At 39.9% G+C, this 22,914-nt stretch overlaps 1 protein-coding gene across 1 annotated transcript in view; it reads left to right on the forward strand.

Annotated features, from left to right (window-relative positions):
• The window catches only part of CDH4 (cadherin 4), a 453,649-nt gene that overhangs the window by 266,599 nt on the left and 164,136 nt on the right, over nt 1–22,914 (forward strand). Inside the window, exon 3 of the mRNA XM_084296942.1 lies at nt 9,892–10,115. Within this exon, the coding sequence (XP_084153068.1) occupies nt 9,892–10,115 (224 nt within the window). The remainder of the gene's footprint in view (nt 1–9,891; nt 10,116–22,914) is intronic.

Raw genomic sequence — 22,914 nt, forward strand, 5'->3', positions numbered from 1 at the left:
CTATTAAGAACAGAGGAGGACTGCAATAATGAAACTATGTCAAGGTTTTTAGCCAAAGATAAAAGTGTCTATTGAGAACAAGACTGGAAGCCAACAGTATATTTACTGTGGCATTCACCACAGAAAGGGGTAATCCTCTAAGTTATCCCAGCTCATGGTGCTGTTTTGCCCTTCCCACACAAGGGAATTCAGAACATATATGTGTTCTTCTTACTGGCCTCTGTCTCATTTATTATTTAATCATTTTTGAAATGTCTCAGGAGGGTGGAAGGAGAGTGATAGGATCTCAAACAGGCAAGGAAATCCCAGGCAAAGCAATTGTTGCCAAAATAGGTGCTGGAAAACCAGAGGCGAGGTTGCATACCCAGGGTAAAGTATTAAGCATAAAAATGTGGAAAGCAGCAACTGTCTCTAACATGGAGCGCTAATAGATGCAGGTTCGTGTTCCTGTACTGGGGGAAAGGCTCAGATTTGAGTTCCACATCATGCAAATCCAATACAAACTCACTGCCTTTTGAAATCTGGGTAGCATCTCTGCCTTTGTGGTAAGCTTCTGGCTTGGATTTAGAAGATTGGGGATCAAATGACTCCTCCCAGCACAATTTTAAATACCAGGAAGAGAATAGAGGGTAATATTCCCTTTACTAATACTGGTTTCTAATCAGATAAAAATAAGTGACAGTGTAGGAAGAATCCCTCAACTAACTGCCAGAACGTGTCGATTTATCAAATTTTTTCCGCTGTTGCTCTTTTTTTGAGCTAGCCTCAGAGCTGACAGTGTGTGTTTTACAGTGCAGCAAGGTAGATTGATTGATCCTAAATAGAAAAGCCTTTGGAGTCTCGAGCTGATGTTTTAGCTTCAGAAAAAAAAAAAAAAAAAAAAAATGAATAAAGCATGTTAATGTAGAGAAAGAAGCCTGCTTTAATTGGACCAACTCCTGGCTTGCTGAAAATTAATGGCTGGCTGGCTGTTGCCACAGTGATTCATCTTTTCTATCATGTTCTGCAGTCCTTCTCTCCAGGGGGTCTGTACTCCCCTCCAATTCCAATACCAAAAGTGAAATACACTTTTTTTTTCCCCCCTCTTAAAAACATATATTTTAGTTGAATTGGCTTCAAGTAAATGAAAAATAGCACTGGTGGGAGTATGAAGGAGGCAGGCAGTGTCTGGGAATTGGGTTTTGTTTACTGTAGGGCTGGTTTTGTTTTGTTTGAATGGGATTTAGATCTTTTTTTAATGTACTCTCAACTCCTCATTGCTACTGGCTGACTGTACAGGTGACAGAATGACTTTCTAAAGGATCCCAATTTCAGTGTGTTGAAATGTATTGTTCCTATTTCTTTTCATCTGGCCATAGAAACAGAAACCGTGTGTAAGCAAGAGCTGCTAAAACTGAATATAAAGCTGGAAAAGGCACTGAAAGCATTTAGGTGGCTCTGGAAATGAAAAGATGAATTTTCTGTACAGTTCTACCAAGCCCACAGTTTTGTTTTGCTTTGTTTTCAATAAATTACTGTGCATGAACAAGGATTGCAGCTTAAAACCTGTTGGAGGCAGTACTGGTTGTGTGAGGGCACAACATGAACTTGAACACGAGGTAGTTAGAAGTTTAATAATGTGTGCCCAAATCCTGTATGGATCATTTGATCGTGGAGGGGGTTGAGCTTTGGAACTCAAAGTGCGGAAATTCAAAATACATTTTTAAATGTAAAATACTTTCATGTGCCTTTTCAAATTTATCTTATTGCTGCTTGAGATAGATTTCTCCTCATTGGCTGCTGCAGAGGTGTTACTGGTTGAGTAGCACATGGAGTCACTTCTAACACATATGCAAGAGGTTGGAAATGCCAGGATTTTTGTATTATTGCATATTCAATATAGGATGATTTACTGTATCTGAAGATTACAAGAAGATAAATAAAGAAAGATCTTGTTTAATGTAATTACAAATGGTAAATTGTTATGGTAATTTATTATTATTCCAGTAAGGCAAATATTAGAATTCATAGCTCAGAGATCATAAATAATCCTCATAAAATTGGTTGTGATGTTTAACATTGACCTGAGATATGGAAAATGGGTAAAATTGCAGCAGTACTGCAAGAAAGTAACGTAAAGAAAATGCTAAATCATGCTAAACATTTTCAGCAGCTGATACATGTTGGGCCGTTCATTAATTCTGCTAACTCATTCATTGTTTTTGTTTTTCACTCTGTGAACCCTTAAAGAGTAATCAATGCTTTATGAAGGGTGTGGATACGCACACTTTTTATACACATTTGTATACCAACCAACATACATCCATTTATTTCCAACGTTTTTCTGTATCAAAGCATTTTCTTAAACTGTACACTCTTAAACGTGATCACTAGGGATATGTTTATTAGTCTCTAAAGTAGCTTTTTGAATAGCCGTTTTTACCTTTTACCAGCAAAGTTGGGTTTTCCCACAGTACTATAAATATTAAATAAAGACACTAAGAGTTTATTAGTGTAATATTTTTATAGGGATGTGGTTGAAAATGTAACCCATAAAATTAGTAATGACAGGTTGAAAATTATACATTATTTCTATCAGGTTTTACAGCTATCATTGTTTCTTGTTTTTGCATTGCTTTTCTTGTACAGGAGAAGAAGGGCTCTGAGTATTTTATTAACTGCAAAGCAAATCTAGTGCTTTGTATGATAATATTGGATTAACTGTAAGCAGGAGTGAGACAGAAATAGCACTCAGGACTTATATGTTGCATTGCTTGTAAGTGGAATGGCTCAAATTAGGTTTTGTTTCCACAAAACACTGAAACAGCAACATTTCCAAGTTCTTTCACAGTGCTTGAAAAGCCTGCTGTACCTGTATGTATTTGTTCTTTTAGTACAAGGGAAACAGGATCCTTTTGTCTTCCTCTCAGCATTAGCCTTTTGTACATAAAATATTTTGGTCCCAGAATTCCACCAAGCATTTATGTTTCTCTGTAGAACTCTGCTTTATTGAACAATTTCAGTAATAAGCTGTGTAACATTTCTTAATTTTTTAACCCAGTGCTAATTTGAAAATTTGCTTTTTGAAGTGTCTGTAAAAGTCCGTTTTCCCATTTAAAATTTTTCTCTCTTACATTTGGTTAGCCTATGTATGGGTGATTGAGGCAGTGCAGTCTAACAGTTTGAATAAGAAACTGTGAGCCTGAATTTCAGGATTCAGCTCCCAGCTTTGCTGTGGGTTCCAGTGTGGCCAGGGGGAATTCTCTTCACTGCAGTTTGTTCCCACTGATGTAAAAGAATTTCCTCACAGAATCATAGAGGGGTTGTGTGAGCATAAGGAAATATGCCTCGAAAATGTGTCCCTGTAAAAGTTTGTGCTACGTACTTATTTTCTCAAGTTAAACTTTCCAGTGAGGCACAGCGCTCTTTGTTTAGCATTAGCACTTAACGGAGAAATCCGTTTGGAAGCATGCAGTGGGCTCACAGGGTGCTGAGGAACACGCAGGTATTTTTGCTTAACTGAGTGGTTTCATGCCTGTTTGTAGACAACAGGTTCCTGTCCACTAAGAAGTTCTGTTCTTGTTTGTTTTGTTTTTATTTTTGATGTGGTGACACACCGGCAAATGCTGACCAGGGCTACTGCCAGCCCCATGCAGGTGATGAGGGCTGGTGTGTGAGAGCATTGAGCTGGGAGTGCCAGGGCAGGAAAAGAAGCCATTTGCTAGACATCGCATAAAAGGGATGTTTTTGTACATGCTCAGGACTCTGCAGTTCACCCCGACATCCCAAATTTCCAGAGGTCGTAGTTAAGCCATCCCCATATTAGAGGTGTTTGTGAGGGTGGACTTGGCGGTGCAGGTTCATCACAAGCACACCAGGCATACGGGAAGCTGCTCAAGAGACACGACCTGAGGGAGAGAGAGGATCCTACTATAAATAGGGGTATGTATTTGCTGCTTTGAAGTTCATCAGGAACAAAACAACTTTGCAGTGCTAATACTTGAAACCATGGTGAAAACAGAGTCCTGGAGGGACCCGTATCCTGAACCATGGGCTTATGGCATGCCAGGGGGTATATCCTAATAAATAAGTGTTATCCTTCTAGCTCTTGCAGCACTGTGCAGCTTGCCAGAGGGGGCACTTTTTAATGGACTAGGAGAAGTTAAAGGAGAATCCAGAAGGATAAGGCTTAAAGTGAATTCTTTGGTTTATACCATTTATAGTCTTATTAAATTCAATGTATTTCTCAGACATTTGGAGGGCAAGGAGGTTCAGTGTATTCGTACATCTTTCAAGATCCTCACTTGATCATTTGACTCTGTCCAGCTAGCTTAACAAGCTAAATAATAAAAGGGAACAATGCAAAACTTGTTGAATTTTTTTTTACCCTGTGTCTTTTTTGAAGAAAGATACCATTTTTTTCCTTAGATGCCCAGCAGTTTGCTGCAGACTCCTGCAGTTTCTCTGCCCATCACTCAATACCTATTTCAGCATATCAAATTGTTGTATTTCCTCCTTTCATAGAGAAGCAATTAAAAATGATGAGGGTAAAGGGTTAAACCTAAAAGCCTGCTAATGAGGGTGCCTTCTTGGTTTTCTTTTCATCAGGCATTTGATGCTGTTTTCAGCATAAGCTTTCGATAAGCATCACTGAACATTTTTCCAGAGTATATTAAAAAAAGTTTTGTTTTTTTTTTTTTTTTTTACCGTCCTGTAAAAATGATAGATGTGTGGCTCTGCTGTTTATCTGAAATCCTAATTACTGATGCTCCAGCTTTTGAATGTTAAATTCATGCAGTGTTCTTTAGACTTCAAACTGGTCAAAGAAAGATAGATTTGTGTCCACAGAGAGACCTAAGTCTGGTAAACAGAGCCAATGTTTGTTTATTTATTAAATTATTTTAAAGTCAAGAGTTGCATCAACTTCAAATTGCATAGATTTACAGCTTTCTAAATGAATTTAAAAAAATGATTTTCTGCCATTGAATGAAATTTTAGTTTCTGTCTTGATGAGAGCATAGAGTAGAGGTGAGGTGGAATTTGAAAATATGGAAGACACCTCCTTTCCTTGAGTTATGGTATTTAGTACAGAACAACGTGGTTTTTTCCAAATGTATACACAAATATTTGAAAAAAATATTAAATATGTATATATGTGATTCTATATGTATATCCATAGAAAAATACATATGTGTGTGTATATACATATAAAAACTGTTTCCTAGTAGTCATGTAACATTCCAAAGAATCATTTTCACAGGGAAACAAGGAGGATGAGCATAGGATTACTAATGGCAGTCCTTGCGACCGTGTTGTGAAAATGTGAGCAGTTCATCTTTACTGCATCTGTGCTGTGTACAAATGGTGCCTAGAGCAATAGCAGCAGCGGTACCTAACAGCAGCTCAACGTGGTGGTCCCTAATATTCAGGCCCTGATGAGTTTCTGAATTGTCTTTGCTCTGTGGTTGAAGTGATCTGCAAAGTTAAGCTCTCTTATTAGTAGTGGCTGTAGGAGAACATTTGCATTGAGATTTGTTTGTGGACGTCCCCCACAGCTGCCTTGCCTCAAACTGAGGGAAAGCAGAGGGCTTAGTTGGAAGGATGATTAGCAATTTTTGAGGCATTGATTGTACTCCCTTACACAAGACAATGAATGACTGTGTGTTTTGCAGTATGTTCTGGGAGTGAGGCAGGGTCTTTACTGGTGGAATAGTGGAAGTTTCTATTTGAATTTAGTACTGAGTTTTGTACATCACCTGGCAGTCACAGGGATTCAGCAGTTAATTAAAGATTTCAGGTGGTACTAATGTACAGTGGGGTTTTCTGAGAGCCATATCTAGTTTTCATTGTTGTGAGAGATGCTTTGGAGTTCAGTGGTGGTGTCCTTGGAGCCACCGAAGGTGCGTTCACCCATGGCCACAGTGGTTGCAGGGCCTCAGCAGTGAGAATAGCAGCACCCACAGGGGTGCGGCAGGGGATCAGCCTAGGCTTTCTGCACTGATTTATTAAAGCATTTTTTTCTGACATGCAATCGTGTATCATCTAATTGAGAACATAAATTGCTGCCTGTCATGGTGCATCGATTAGTCAAAAACTTGTCACAAAAGCGTCGGTGCATTTCATCACGGAGAGGTTGAATTGCAGCAGTGTCGAGTTCCTACCTGGCTTTTGTAGTAGCAGCGAGGCCTAGGACAGCACTGTGGGACATGCCACGTCACCTGGCCTGGTTTTAAAACACTTCCGTACTGCCACATATGTCCCCAGAGTCCCTCAATGCAGCTTGTGGGGTGCCACTTGAGTGAGCCGGGGCCTATTTGCTGCCTTCCAGGCCATCGTGTGAGGTGCAGTCCCCAGCAGTGACTAAGTGTTATAGAATTCCTATGTCCCTGAAAGCTTCCTGTGCTTGCAGCTCCTAAAGCCTCTTCAGAGGAGCTGGCTGTGTCTGATTTATTGCCGAGCATTCATCTACCTGTGCTACCTGGGAAGAGCAATGTGGAGCAGACATGTTGCTTGTTTAAAAAATTAAACTTAATTTCTCTCAGGATTTTCTCTGTCTCTAGTCAAGTTTGTTTTAAACTAATGGAAGTAATTAGCAAGGCACAGAGGGACTTTGTCTAAGAGGTAGCCATTTTTAGATAATGGAGCATAAAAGTCGACACGGTGACATATGACACCAGAGCAGCATATTGGAGCAATGCGCTGTGTCTTAAGCAGATGTTTAAGTACTTTGAGTCCTGAAATCACTACATACATGTATAGGAAGGGATTTATTTTATTTTTTTCTCTCAGACTACTAGTACACTGTGGGGCTTTCTTTTAATCTCAATAAAATCAAAGTAAGCTCTGAATTGTTTTTAATGTGCAGTCATTATCACTCCTTTCTCTCTTCTTCAAATGTCTTTTCTTATATGATATGTTGGTACTTCAGGAGGTATAGATAGAAGTCGCTTTTTTGCACTGCCATTATATAGCAGAAGAGTGCAATAATACACCAATTGATGTACCTTCTTTCTAATAATGCTGATGGCATAGAGCTGAAAATAAATAACGCATTAGCAGCGAAGCACTCAGTGTGTTCGCACATATTTGTTATAGCTGTGAATGCAAGGGAGATTTTCAGAAGTTCCTGATAGATGAAGCACAGCAGGGTGGTCTCGAGGGGTGGTGAGACCTTCCCTGCTTGTATCAGCCACCTTGTGGGTCTCCGAGGCCGTCACAGCTGCTCCAGGTGTCCAGTGCTGGTTCTTGCAGCTGCCAGTGACTCTGTGTGTGACCTCATTCAGTGCTTTCATGAGTTGCTATATTTCAGGCTAGTCTAAACTAAATGAAGGCAATGGACAGGCTTGTTGGCTATGTTTTTACTGTTAGAGTGAGTACCGGCACAGGTCTGAGCACTGGCCTGGGATTGTCCCTATGGTCAAGTCAATGATAGCACAGCAGAGTTTTGGAGTTAATGTGGTCCATGCGTTATTCTCAGTCAATCATTTAGAAGTAAAAGAGATAAGAAGTTTTGATCTAATGGAGATGAGCCGTTGTGTGCTAGTTGACCTCAAGGCAGAGCACTGACTTGAGTGGACTGGTAGTCATTGGCACCAGTTGGGCTTGGCCCATGAATTTCATGGCATGTGAAAATTCGAGAGGCACCTGAGCTCCAGCTCTGGCAATGCTGAAGTTTGAAGCCTCAGCACGGAGTCATAAATCTTTTTAAAGTTTTGCTTCAAGTTGTATACATGAACTTTGAAGTTTGAGATGATTTTTAGCTGCTCTGGGAACCATGAAAGTGTAAGCTTTCATGTTTTTTTTGTGTCTTCTTTCTTTATTGAGCTTGGTGGAAGTCTTACCTTCATAAGACAGAGATCCTCCACTCCAGATTGCTGAATCTTCAGTCTTCTATCTGCACCTTGCTCTGACACTCACTGACTGAAAGCAAGATGCCAAGAGATTCAAACTGTGGTCAAAGTGGCAATTAAGTTATATCCTGTCCCTTACAACAATGGTGGCCAATGTTTCATTCAGACTGTGAGTAATGCAGGAGATGCTGCTTCCTATTACACCGAAAACCATTTGTTATGCTTCTGGAGATAGAAAGCAGAGATAACTGGTCAAATGTCTGGACTAAAGCATTTCAGATGAGATAGACATGGAGGTTATTTATTGCAGGCTGAATGACAGTGAAAGATAAAGACAGGCAGTTTTGATTTCCAAAACAAAACTAAGGGACTTTTGTTTTCCTTGGCTTTCCAGAATCTAGAGCTGTAGTCTATAATGATGAAATTGCTTAAAAGCATTACCCACACTTTTTTTATATACTAGGTAACATTAGCCATCTTCTTTTTTGTAAATCAGTGTGTGACAGTTACTTTGTGCTGAATAATTTACTATTATATATATATTATATGCTATAATATATATATATTTACACACATAAAGAAGTACTAATGTGGCTTAAATAAATACAGAGCCTGAAAAAGCCTTTGTAGATGTATGGTTATGGCATGATCACAGCACCCCAGTTATGGAAAGAAGTTCCACCACGATCTGCTCCTCTCACTTCTCTATGGCATGGTGGTACTGGGGGCTTTTCAGTTAGCAGTTTCCTTGCTCCTTTTTCTTTCCCCTTTGGCATCCCCTGGGTGTTTTCCTTTAAATCCAGATTAGTCCCTGATTCAGCTCAAAGCAGCACTGCACAAGCAGTCAGCTATGGTACAGGGAGAAAGAGATGGCTGGGGTCAAACTGGCCCCAGGAGCTCCTCTAGCCTGAATTGCCTCTGCATCCCTTCTCCCACCACAGCCAGTCTAAGCAGGACTCATCTTACCTTGCTTTTCTTCTGCAAAGTGCCTGCCAAGGCAACATCAAACCTGGGCTAGATGGTATTCCTTATCTTGGAGCATTGCTGCAAAGCTCTCGGAAATTGCAGCATTACAGAGCTCATGTAACAGGACTAGCTAGGAAGCTGTATATCCATTCACACTCACTTGAGATATTTTTACGGGTACAATATGTTTTCTTTCACCACATGTGTGTTCCACCCCGTGGATTACTTGAATGGCAGAAAGTGTTTTGTTTCCTATGTGATTAGCTGCAGGTTCAATTTCTATCAGATTTGTCAATTTTGTCATACAATAGTTTGGTTTTTTTCCAGCCTAATGTATGTGACATGCTTCATAATGCCAATAAAAACAGTTTTCAAACTAGACTGTAAATGAATTTGACCGAAAAACGCCAAAAATAAAAATACCAGCCATTGGGGAGCTTGGATCTGACAGTGTAAGCTTTTAAATGACGAGTTGTGGTTTGTGAAGCAAAGTTTTACAGTTCCTTTTTGCTGTAGCTGCAGTGTGTGGAGTGGTCAGCCAGGGTGGGATGGGAGCTCTGGTTGTGGGTACCTGCTTCCAGCAGTGAATGCGCTCCCCAAAATGGTTTTAGTTTTTCTTCATGTAATTTTTTTTTGCCTCTATATTTCTGATAATGGAATTGTTCTGGGCTTTTAAATTTCAGTTAAGAATGTGCAAATAGGCTATCTGGTAAGTAGGTTATTGAAGGGTTAGGGAAATGGAGAACATTTCGTGCAAAAAAATACCCACAGTGTGGGTAATAGACTCCAGTCGAATTTAAAAGATAATGGCAACAAGGGAGAAATCCACTTGTAGAAATGGGGAACAGCTGTGTTTGAGATCTAATGAAACTGTATCAAATACTTTAAAAATGGCTTACAACTTCTTCCCCTGGGAATGGAGATAAAGCACAAGAGCACTCCTGAAAGGTCGAAGAAACAGTTAAATCATTTCCTTGATGGTTATTAGAGATATAGAAGACATCAGTGAAAATTAAATGTCTGAAACTTGTATTTGATTGCTTTTCTTATCACGCCAATCTCACACGTTTCTTCCATCTCTTGCTCTCTGTTCTAGTAAAATTTAATAACTGTGCCGGTAACAAGGGAGTTCGGTATGAAACCAACAGCTTGGACTTCAAGGTGAGAGCAGATGGGACCATGTATGCTGTCCACCAGGTGCAAATGCCCTCAAAGCAGCTGATCCTGATGGTGACCGCCTGGGATCCCCAGACCCTGGGCAGATGGGAGGCGATCATCAGGTTTCTGGTGGGAGAGAAGTTGCAACACAATGGACACAAGGTAAGATATTTTCAGAACTTGTTTTCCTATTTCATTCTTCGTTTGCCTCTGTTCCTTAAGCCTTTAAAAGTCACGTGCAGCATAGGATTGTTTGTGTCATCTGGTCTGTGCTTCCAGGGCATGTGTCCAGGTAGAAAATGGCACAAGCAACAGCAAATTTCATGCAAATATTCTTTGATCCTCCCTGATGTAAATGATTTTACGTTGCCAGTGGGGAAGCGTTCTCTAAGCTCATACTTTTGTATATTTAAATAACCACTTGGATCTGTTATGTACTGCAGGTATATGCTATTATATACCTTGTGTTTGCTTCTCATTGCTAATACTCTACCTCAACTTGAAATAAAACCTGCAGACAGAAGGTGCCTCTCTCTCTCCAGAGGCCAAGTCAACCATAATCTTGAAAAACAAGGTTAAATTCAGATTTCTATGTGACAGTGTAGTCCTGGAGTCATGCACTGTCTGCTTCTGCTGCGCTGCAGACATCTCCCCAGCTTTCACAGTGCCTCATTGCTCTCCACGAGCACTCTGCATGGTCCTGCAGCTCCTCAGGGGTGATGCGTGTACCCAGGCAGGGCTTCCAGATGGACATCTGGGCTTGTTTTCTTCCAGAGCAGCAAGGACAGGGAGCATTGCTGCTGCCTGCTAAGGGACATTTGCTCACAGGCTGTGAGCACCAGCAGGGCAGCGACACACAACGTGGCACCGCAGTGGCAAACATCGCCTCTGCTCAGTGCCAGAGTTCTCCCTTCTCCACAGCTGGAGTCAACACCAGCTCCAAAGCCCGCACCATTCTGTGTTTCAGACAGGAGTTTATCAGTGCTTGCTTGCTTGCTTAGTTTCATACACATAGCTCAAAAGCAGGAAGGATCTGTCCCTGCCCAGCAATCTGACAGCAATATTGCTTCACTTAAATACAGCCGTGGGCTGCACGGTGGCAATGAAATCAGGGACTGCTCCACAAAAACACATTTCTTCTGCTCTGCTCCTTGCATAGCTGTCTCTGGCCTACCTCTTCCATATTATCTTCAGCAGCAGTTCTCCTTCATTTTCAATGTTAGTCTGGGCTGAAGATCATGTGTGACACTGAGTAAACATGGTTATGCTGTCTGCTGCCTGTTAAAAAAAAAAAAAAAAAAAAAAAAACTTTAATGGATGGCCAGTTATGCTTAAACTGCTTAAACACATTGTTATAGTTGGGGTTACCTTTAGCATAAATTTGGCAGGAAATTAGCTGAGGAGCCTGATTTATTGCTGGATCTTGAAGACCTTGCAGAGCAAGGGTGAAGGTGGATGTCACCTGGGAACGGACAGGCAGAGCCACTTGACTGTGGCTGTAGACTGGATTAATGCACGGTGGTGGCTGTCAAATAGCAAGACTGGCCTCTCCTCTCCTCTTCTCTTTGCTGTAGCACTTGGGCAGAGAGGGCAGAGGAGGGGAAAGAATGAGAGAGGTTTTTTGTGTCTTATTGTAAGAATGCTGCAACGTGACAGTTTGCAACATTTGGGAAATTTTTTATCATGTGTGAGACAAGATGGAAAAGACTTGGAGAGGCTTAAATCTATTAGTCACCCGGTGGGCTGACCCCTGAGGTTTTGCGTGGCTTAGAGTCATATAAATACATTTCTGCTGCTCTTCAGTAAAAGTCTGGCTTGTGCAAGATAGAGCTAAGCCCTGTATATTATGTCAGCTGTATTTGCTGTTTTCTAACCAAAGAAATACTGCTTCCCTCTAAAAGTAATTAATTCTTGAAGGCACAAAGTAAGGTGTCTTATAGACTGCTTTAAATTTCTTCTTGTAGCAGAAAGAAAACTGAGTAAGTACACATTTCTGCTTTAGTAAAATATTTGGTTCAACACTCATCTAATGTTAATATAAGCTGAACTCTGGTTCAAAATAGAGAGCGTTAAGCTTTTTAAAATTCATATCCCTCCTTTCTAAAAGCCTTATTAGTGTGTAGTTTGAGGCTGAAAAAATATAGAAAACAAGACTAATGACAAGGTCACAAGGAGTTTTATTGTGGGTTCCTATAGCAGGCATTTGACTTCTATTTTATTTAAATGCTTGTGCTTTTTTGCCAACAAAATAATCCTTTGTTTACTAAAGAAATAAATATGATTATGAGTTTATTTCAAAAATAATAGTGTTTATGCTAAAAACAAAACAAAACAACAATATCCAGTATAATATGTTTCAGGCCGTGACCCTAATATACTACATTTCATGGCTTTTACTAGAAACAGAATTCACATTTGTTTTTGTAAGGTATAATACGACTCAAGCATAACTACATCATTGTTTTAAAGACTTTTCACACTGTTGTGGTATATTAAGGGTATGGGGATGGCAAATGCAAGAGAGAAAGGAGGAGGTAACATGAGAGAGGGAGAGAGACCAACTCTTTGTTCTAGTGCGTGCATCCGTTTCCATTTTACTTGGTAATATGTGACTGATTTTGTGAAAATGCTAAACAGCTCCCAGACATTAAAAATAATTGGCATGAAATCTGCCTTACTGCACCTAGTGATCTCTGTTTGCTGGCACCTACAGCACAAACAAGTCCTTCTGGCTCGCTCGCCCAGCATCTGTGTTTCAGGGTGTTTCTCCGTGACTGGCGGCCCTCAGCTGGGGCAGCTTCACTGCACCAGGAAATCTTGCTGCCCCTCTTCTCCTTCCTGAATCATCATTAAAAGGCCAAATCTGAATTTAGTTTATGGTTTTCTATGGATTAAAGCTTCAAGAATATATGATCATCACACCTTGAAAGGCCCTTGTTATACATTTGGCTTCTTGTGGAGGTTAGTACAGAGTAAAATGGTTAGTACGGAGCGAATGCTATAGGAGAGTTAATGTTGTTGAGGTAGTAGCCAAGGTTGCAGGGGGCCAGAAGCGAGGTCTCTGGTCTACTGAAAACTCAGTTTGTCCTGAAGGACCAAGCCTTGTCTTCCATAGCCTGCCTGCAAAAAGCAGCCTACTTCCCAGGAGGGCTCAGATGAGAAGACCCTCATGAACGCGATCCTTTGTGTTTGTGGTCCTTTATTATCTCTGTATCTAAGAAAGGAAATTCACATAGCAGGTTTGGAGAGCTTTGCTGGTGGCCAGCATGTCCTCAGGGTGAGTAGCAAATCAGTTCAGGGTAGCTTCTGTCAGGATAGGCATCCCCTGGGGTGCTTTCATTGCAAAATCAGTGTTTGTGCCTGTGCCTCAGATTCCACAGCTGTGCAGCTATTCTGGGTGCAAGCTGGCATTTTGATGGCAAGTGACCCAATACAGTGACAGCTTCCCCTGCTTCTTAATGTTGGCGTAATAAATGTGCTAATTGCATTGAATAACTGAATAACCTGGGCAAATCTGCAAATTTTCTCTGGCAACTGCTTTAAAAAAATAAAATAAAATCCAACGACTACAGTAAAGTTTAATGCTAATAGGGTGAAATCATGGCAAAGAAGGTAAATATTTAAAAACACATTTTATGATACATGAAGCATACATTTTTCCTTCCTCCCCAGAAAGCATTTGAAGGTAAACTTTTTGGTTAATACAAGTGGTGTTAGTAAGTCTAAGAACTTTTTTTGTTCAGTCTTGCAGGAAACCTGATAGCAATTCAATTAGAAAATGCAAATGAGGTCACATATTTCCCACAGGAGTGCCGAATTACCCCAGAGGAAACTGAGTGATATTCTAGCATAACAATAAATACTTAAGATAAAGTTTCTTACACTGTTCTTGTCTGGCTGCCTGTTGTTCCAATTGAAAGTATCAGTCAGACCTGTGGGTATAATTTGGAATAAAGAAGCAAAAGAAAGAAAAGAAAAAAAGTTGTTTATGAAATAATATTAAGTCCTTGTAGCTTGTGTCAGCATTTATGAAAGATAAACTTGAGTGGGATAATTCTCCAGAAGAAAACCCAGTAAAGCCAGACCTTACTTATCTGGAATTAGCAGTGCAATGTCTTCGTTCTGAGAGCATGCTGTTATGTATAACAATTGGATATTGATTTAACCACAAGTCCACAGATGAAGATTATGTCTGTGAACAGTGACATTGCTGAAGACTTCAGTCTTCAGAGTGCCCTCTGCTTCTTATTTGCAGAAACTCGAGTCTTCCGAAGTGCATGAATGCATGTATAGCCCTTAGTGCTCCACTTACCACACTATCCCCATGTCCATACAGTCCAAGCTCCTTGTCATTCCTTGCTGCTCCATATCCTTCACTCCCAGTGCTGCTTTGTCTCGTCTGAAGTTCTGGCCCACTCTTTCATTTTGAGTTTTATTTTTCAGTGGTTGCATGCATCTAAAAATGAGAAGTCATTTCTGGCATTTTTTTCTTCTTTAGTTTATCCTGTTTCTCTGTTGTTCTCTATGAATTAAAATTGGGATCACAATTTTATTAAAAATTGGGATCACAGAAATGCAGCATAGAAAGGAATTTATAGCAAAAGAGCTTGGATATCCAGGATAAATTCAGGACATGTAGGATGACAGTCATCTTTGCTGCTAGTGATTTACTTAAGAAAAAAAAAAAAAAAAGTTTTCTTTGATTTTCTTTTCTTTGTTTGTGTAAACCTAAATTTCTCATTGTCTTAGCTTCTCAAATTCTGAGCATGGAAATATGTAAATTTTTGTTAAATCTGTTAACTGTAATTTTCACTGTTAAATCACTGGAAATCATGCAATTAAAATCTTGCAAATATGTGGATATGCAGCTAGTGTTTAAAACATTGAGAAATATTGTCAAAAAACAATTGTTGCTTAAGCCTAGCTTGTGTTTTATTATGTCTCATCTTATTTGGGGCTTCTTTCATTACTGAGGTAGGAATCCACATCCATACAATATGAATGTGAAAAGCTGATTCTTACAGCCAGCTTTTTTGATTTAAAGCCTTTAAATAATCATCTCTGGCATTTTACCTAGCTGAGATTTTAAATTCCAATACAGCCTTTTATTGCTGATCACAAATACAAAGGTCTCCAGGCAAGGAAAGGCTTATTCAGCACCGATCATGTTTATGACCTCAGTTATTGTGCTAGCCAGGATGCTCTGCATGGGGCCTGGGAGCAATGAAGACGTATCCTTCCCTTGATGGAAGAAAATGACATCTTGAGCAGGAGTTGTGCTTCCATTGCTCCCGTTTACCCTGACACTTTCAAGTGGGTGTGCTTGGAAGGAGCAGGGGGGAAAGCTGCCTCAATTATTTCCCTTCCCTCCTTCCCCTGTATTGGGATGAGGTATGATACATGGCATCAAGGGGATGGAGTTTATGGCAAGCTGTGTTATCCCTAGAGAGGGGATGAAGAAAAAGGACTGTATTTCTCATCCTGCCTTTTTATAGCCCTATTTATGCATGTTTTCAGGACCAGCTCATTATGCTGTCCAATGGATGCCCCAAGACTGCCCTGTTTGACCACTTCTGGGGGTAAATTAATACATTAATATCATATAGCTGTTACCAGTGAAACTGATCATGGTAATTGTGGAAGTCTGCTGGAGACACATCAGGTGAGCCTGTCTGACTCCATGCTTAAGTGAATTTGAACATCTAGCATTTACTCGTCGCGTGAGCAGAAAGTGCTGTTTGTGACAGCATGTGAACTTTCTTGACCTGATTTTCAGGTGTGTTCAATCAGATTGCCTTGCACCGAAACCAAGATAAGATATGACATACAGGTGCTCATTGCCTTGGAAAATCAGCCCACTACGTGAACTTTCTGAGCACTGCACTCACTGCATTTAGTTCTTAAATAGTCAGCATCTTACCAAGGGTCAGGCTCAAAGCCATACTAGAAAGATCATCCTGAAGTGAAATTCACTCCAGATCTGTCTTCCTTCAAACAAAAAGAAGTCGTAAGGATCGAACTACCTACACAGAAATAAGTCTTTGCTGATAAAACAAAGCCCTCGGACTGCTGCGTACTGCCTGCCTGTGATGTACGCCGTGCCCTCGCGAGATCAAAGCGCTTGACCTCTGGTTTCACATTCTTTGTTGTTAACTGCTTGAGTCTGACTGCTGCTTCAAAAAAACATTTTGGACTGAATCTCCTAAAAAAAACTCTTTGCTGTTGTGGTGATCCATGTTGCATGTAAACACAAGTTTGAGTAAAAGACAAAAATGCCTTCATGCAGCCACATCCTTTAGAGAAAAAAAAATAATAAATAAATAAATAAATAAATAAATAAATAAATAAAAGCCTTCGTCAGGGGCCCTGAGAGTCCATCTTTCTTTTCTTCTGCCCAGCGAGACAGTATCACTGTTACAAGCTCAGGGTGAGGAAGAGCTTTGGATCCTCCCAGCCTCTGGAGGTCAGGTCCTTGCTGGTTGGATGCTGGTAGTGCAGCGGCTGCATGCTCTGCCTCCTTGGCATCACCAGCTGAAGGAGCGAGGAGCAGCAGGCAGCCCCGAGTGTCCAGCATAGCCGGGTGGGTCAAGCAGGCTGTTGGTACCACCAGGTAGCTGTGGGATTTCAAATACTCTCTCCGTCCAGCAAAGCATTTAAACACTCACTTAAATTTCAGCATGCAAATGGGGATAAATTGAATGAGTTCATGTGTTCAAATTTAAGCATATGCTTAGGTGCACTCCAGTACTGGGGAATAAAAGAAGAACAGCCTTTTCTCAAGAGCCTCTTGAAATAACCAAAGGATAACTTGAAAGGGCAAACTCGCATACTAGCACTGGGGAGAAGTACCAGAATGAATTACTTTGCTTTGTGCTAAAGGAGCAGTGGTGCTTGTGATCTCTTAAATCTCTTGTGATCTTTTTACTTGCAAACATTATGAAGAGAAGGAATATTGTTACATTTAATTCGTTATGATTATTTTAATTCAAGTAGCTTTTGAACCTCGTGGCTTTAGAAAAATAAAAAGAGATTAAGTAATGTTTCACAGGATTGTAAAGGGGTAGATTTTCTCCTGCTTCTTTCTGTGATGAAGTGCAGTTGTAACAGGCTGAGTTCTGGAAGCAACAGAAATGCTTTTTGGAGCAATTTTGAAAATGTTGCCCATAAAATTACTCATTAGAAGTTTTATTGGGGTAGAAGAAGAGGCTTTCCAGCCCAGATATTTCATGCATTTTTCTCGATGAGATACTTGCAGAATGAGAGAGCTAATATCAAGCTACAGTAGTGTGTCGGTTTAGGGGTTTTTTTGTGTGTTTTTTTGTACTTTATAATATATGACAAGATCCACCACCTTTATTCCTGTCCTATAGATATCAAAGCAGGTAACATGTAGAAGAGCACATAGTATTATGCAATTTAATAGCCACACTCTTGAGAAGTACTTGTAGTTCTGAAGCCATTGTGTATGGCTTCTTCCAATTATGAGAATGACATTAACTTGAAGGTAGAAGTGTCTTTTTGTAAACACTAGAAGATAGAGTACAACAGTAATTTAGATGTTTCTTAAACAATCCTACCTAAGAAGCATTGCAAGATTAGATCTTACAAAGGGAATGTGAAAAGGTCAAGTTGATGTGGGGAGCTTTACAAGGAAACAGCCTCATCAGAACTTTTCATGTTGGGATAAGATGTTCAAGCCTTAAAATGAGAAAGAAAAGTACATCAAGAGCTATGCTTTGTAGATGATGTCATCTTCTTCTGTTCATTGAAAGCTCTTGTAATATTCAGAGCCTGACAATGACAAGAAAGGATCACAGGTGCTTGAAACCTGTGGGAACCATAAAAGATTCTACCAAAGGCAGAAAGATTTCTTATGTACCTGCTTTGGTATGCAATTCTTCCAGAGAATGGAAGAGGAAGAGTGTCATTTGAAATCTTGAAAGCCGTGCACAGTACAGGCAATACCTCTAATCATCGGTGCAGTGTGGCACTATAGAATAAGTTTCAATACAATGCTGCCTCTCCAACCTAGTCAAGACTCCTCTCCCCTTAGACATACATTTTGCATTTTGTGACTGTTTGGTAATGTGTTTGTTGCCTGCAGGTCTCCATATTCTGCTAATACAAAAGCAGAACATCTGAGGTGCTTTGGTGATGTTAACCAAACTTTGACTTAAAACAATGATAATTTACCAAAGGTTTGGGCAAATGAAAGGTGTGGGTGAGTGCAGGTAATTTCTGAATTTCAATTAAATTGATTAAATTGTACTGGGAAATCAATCTGTTCTGTCCCAAAGTGGGTCTCCTGGTCAGCAGCCACATGAAAAGCCATGCTGGCTCAAGACACAAGCGTGCACGTTGGCTGCCATCTGTGTCTACAAGTTACTTATCTGCACCACTAACCTTGTTAGGTTTTCTGATCAAAGAGATTAAACAGCATTTGTCATTTTGAATAAGAGTCTTCTGTGGCAACCTCGTGAGCTTTGCTGTGAGCTGGTGGGTGTCTTTTCTCTGGAGTCCAGACTTCGCATTTAATTACAGTTGCCCAGTAAAGGCCCTGCTGCATCTTCTGCAAAAAAGCGATCTTTTCCTGCCTCACTTACAAACAAGCATTATAGCCTACCTGTTTGAATATTTCCTGGTTTCACCTTGTATTCTTTTTCAGCTTTTTTCTTGCTTTGCAGTCTCTACAATGCTAAAGAAGGTTTTAGTTCCTCAGTCACTCTGATCACGTTTTATTAGTTGTGCTGGTTAAAATTTTCCAAAGCCTGCAAAGCCAGCCAGGTACCTCACAACCCTAAATCTGCATGCATGCATCATTTTTCAGAAATCAAGGAACACTGCACATTCAGACAGTTGCTCAGCTTTGACACAGACTCCTTGTGTGGTTGGCATGCCTGATGCATGTGTGTGCATTTTACATGGCTCATTCTCCTCCTCTGGGGGCCATAACTCTGTTCGATTTTAGTCAAACTTTTCTTTCCCTGTCAGCTGATGTGTTCTGGAAGCTCATGCACTTGCCAAATCTGACAATTTTTCTTACTAATTGACTCTAATGTGAACTGCTCTATGCAGCCCCACTGTTAACTGATAAAAAAAAAAAAAAAAAAGTAATGAATTTTTGCTTAACTAGCTGATTTAATTAAAATGTTTTATACTGTAATTGTATGGTTTCTATAAATGGAGAGGTAATTTTGTTTAATGAGTTCCTAACCAAACATAACATTCCTGACTGTATGTAGCCAGATTTGATAAAGGTCACAAATGCTGAGGTTCCACTGTTTGCTTTTGTAAGTCGTGATGATCAAACAGCTTGATTTGGCACTTGAAATATCCTGTCAGGATTGGTTCCCTCTATTCCTGTTTACACCAGGAATTATTAGTATAGTTTTAGGAGCAGAGGGGGTTCTGCTCTATATCTGAACACTGTTCATTATCTTTAAAGTAGAAGTCTACTGCCAAAATCACGTCTCATTGTCAATTAGTGGCTTCTCTGCAAACACATTAATTTAATGCCCCTGTTGAAGTACTGCGCACATTGGAACATCTTGCTGCTAAAACACTAGTTTTTAGAACACTTTGACACAAATCATTCATGAATAGCAATTTATGTCTTGATGGCAATGGGACGTGATATGATGCTCTCTTTGATTAAATTTACCACTGTGCTTAAAACTATTAGTAAATAGAGCTAATATAGATAGTCATTGCAGAATTCCAGGAGGTAGATAAGGAGAAAAACAAATTATGGATTCCTTACCTGCATGGTTCCTAAAGAATACCTTCACATAGACAGACTGTAATAAAAGAAAGTCTAAAATAGGAAGTCTCATCTTCTTAAAACTATACTTTCCTGCCTTCAACTTTGGCAAATTCAGCAATGACCTAAATACAAAAGAATCAATTACCCTAAAATAAATAAATTTGCCTTTTGTTCTGCAACCCTTTCATTATACTGTATGAAAACACAAAATGAAATATCTCTTTCTGCTAGAAGATCAAAAACTGGGAAAATGGTGTATTTTGGGAAAAAAGAGCTCATTCGTCCTCCACTGCCATCCCTGGTGTCAGCAAAATGTTGTCTTCTTAGAACAGAATTCATGCAACTGTTTATTTAGCAGTGCTCTCATGTTCCCTTTGTTAAGGAACTAAGCTATATTTTCATTGTCTTATTTTGTGTTTGGTAAATACCATTTCCTCCTGTCCTTTTCACAGCTACCATGGAAACAAGCAAAAATGCTTCAGATTAAATATTTTTAAATCGATTTTTTGTGGTAGAAAATGGTAGAAGTTTTCAAAATGTATATTGATAACAGAGATGAAGGTGAATATGTTTGAACAATGGACTAAAGCTGTCTTTGTATCTCCTAGCATTAATAAAAGTGTATTAAAAACACGTACCCTCAGTTAAACGCTAGGAGTGACACTTGAAACAAAGCAAGCCAAGTATTATTTCTTTCCTGAAAAATGTCTAGTGCAAAGTCTTAAAGATTCTGTAAAAATAATAAGACCAGTATATAAATAAAAAAAGTTAAATCGTAAATAATACTGATACTTGGGGAATAAAAGCCGTATTACCTCACCTTCTATCACAGTTAGATTTTATTTCAAATGCAGGAATAGTCTATTTTATTGCTGAATCCAGAGCATCCATCCATTTTGCGGATTGAGCCCTATAAAATTAATAATCTCTAACAAACATACCCTAAGACGCACAGTTATTTATATGCAGAGAATGGTGGCTTATTTACCCAAACATTAGAGTGATCCAAAATGTTCAGCTAAGCAGGAACACAAAATATGATATTATATTATGTAAATGGGTTTGTGATACGCTCTGCTGGATAATAACTTCCAGATGTCTCTGTAGCCAGAGGCTGACGGATATCAAAGGCAGGTTGGCTGGGAGGGGAGACATGCCAGCTGGCAAGACTGGCTACTGCTAAGTGTAGCGGAAGGTGAAAGCTGGTATTTCTTCACACTCACTGGTTTTATTTATGCACTAGTGGAAAGTCAGTGGTTCACAGCCTTCTTTTCACTAGTACACATAGGGTTTGGTATTACAGGGAACCCACACATCCTCTTCTTACTATGTATTTTCTTCAACTTCTTTTGCGAGTGGGAATTGAGCTTAGCCTGAGTTTCCCAAAAATTAAAGGTCTTAAGCCACAGACTGAAGTGGCAAGAACATAAAACCAGCCACATGGCTATTCCCCCTTGTCTTTTATTGCCAGTGCTAAATGCAGGCAAGGAGTCTCTATGAGCTCTCGGTGTCATGGCATAAATGGGCTCCATTGGAGCACCTAACAACCTCACCCATTTGGAGCAAAGTTTGCTAAATCCATTTGGTGTTCAAGCCTGAAACCCAAGTCCCTAGGGTTGTAGATAAATGTCCTCTTCTGAATGCAGCAGGTTTTATTGCATCGTTAAATGCAATGCTAGACTGAAAAGGCATTGAAAATTACTCCATTAAGATGCCACTGAAGTCACTGGCATAGACTTCAGGAAGGCCCTACACCTTCTGTAAAGCGGCCTTTGAGAAGAAAGATCTCTGCCACAGTCCTCACAGATGAGGCTGTGCTACCTTCAACTTCACATTACTTTCTGAGAGCTTGACCTGCCATTTCAGTAAAAGGTTTTGAGTTCACCTCCGTACGTCTCAAGTTCATTTTAACTGATAGACACCGTATAAACACAAGAGTTGCAAAGAGAATTAATTCTGCCACACTGTCCTGCAGTTTATTCTCCGTGTATTAATGACTTCCTGACCAAATACAGGGAGGATGTGCTCTGAGACAGACTCCCTGTCCAACCACTGCTCACAATGAATACTGTAGATGCACTTTTCATAGAAAGAAACATTTTATTAGCAGAAGATGCAATGGCTGCATTTTGATTTAACCTCAGTGGTGGTGTCCATATCTGTATGGATGACAAGCCCATTGGAAGAGTCAGTGGAACACCTCAGAGCAGCACATAGGTGATCCCAGGTTTGCAGGATGTAGGTTTTAAATAATACAGCTAGCACGGAGTGGTTTGCATTGCTTCCTTAGCAAGCTTTAAACAATTCTGCCCTAACAGGAAGACTAAGGCATTAGATCATGCCAAATCCAAATCCATAAGAAATTTACATCTCAGCATGGTCTTTTGTCCTGTTGTTTTTCTTCATCCCACACTTCGTAATCACTTTTTCTCTTTGAACTTGAAGATTTTCATCCATTTTGGTTTAGCTGTATTTCTCTAGCTTATCAATGTCCTGAAGTAATAGACAGGCATAATTACTAAATTATGACAATTTTATATCATAGAATCGTATGCTTGTTTAATTATCTGTATTGCCAAAGACCATGCTCACATGTTCTATGTTTGGTATTTGATCGTGTTGTAACGAATTATAAACGTCACCGTGTCATTTTCAGACTGGAAAGTGGATTTAAATTTCCATTTGGCATGTGTTTCTCTTTCTGCTGTAGAATGAGCTGTGGTATTGCAACTTGGATTTCATTACCCTTGTAGCCTTGCTAAAGGGATATCTCCAACATGATGTAAAACAAATTCAGTTGTTCCAGACATATTAGGTAGTCCCGAACTGTGTTGGTTTGTAGATGCCATTTGAAAACCACTGGAACAGAGCTCGGGAATCATGCTCAATGACAGTCTTCCTGGCTTGTGTCTTAAGGAGATGATGTGACTCTTCATGAGAGCAGAGCATGTGGGCTTTGAACAGAAAATCTGCTTTTCTTGGTTTCTGGTTTTTAGTTTCTGCCTAAAACCAAAGTTCAGATGCCAGAGACCAGGAACAGCATGCAGTATCTTCTGGACAGATTTCCTGACACGCAAGAAGGACAGTTCTTCTAACGGTATGTCTGGTGAATTTGATGTTGAGATGACATGGACTACAGCTCATCAGGAAAATTGGGAGCCGTAGATTTGTCTTCCCTGTGCTCATGAATGGATCTGA

This window comes from Netta rufina (genome assembly GCF_964035555.1).
Source record: "Netta rufina genome assembly, chromosome: 16".
Classification (NCBI taxonomy): Eukaryota; Metazoa; Chordata; class Aves; order Anseriformes; family Anatidae; genus Netta; species Netta rufina.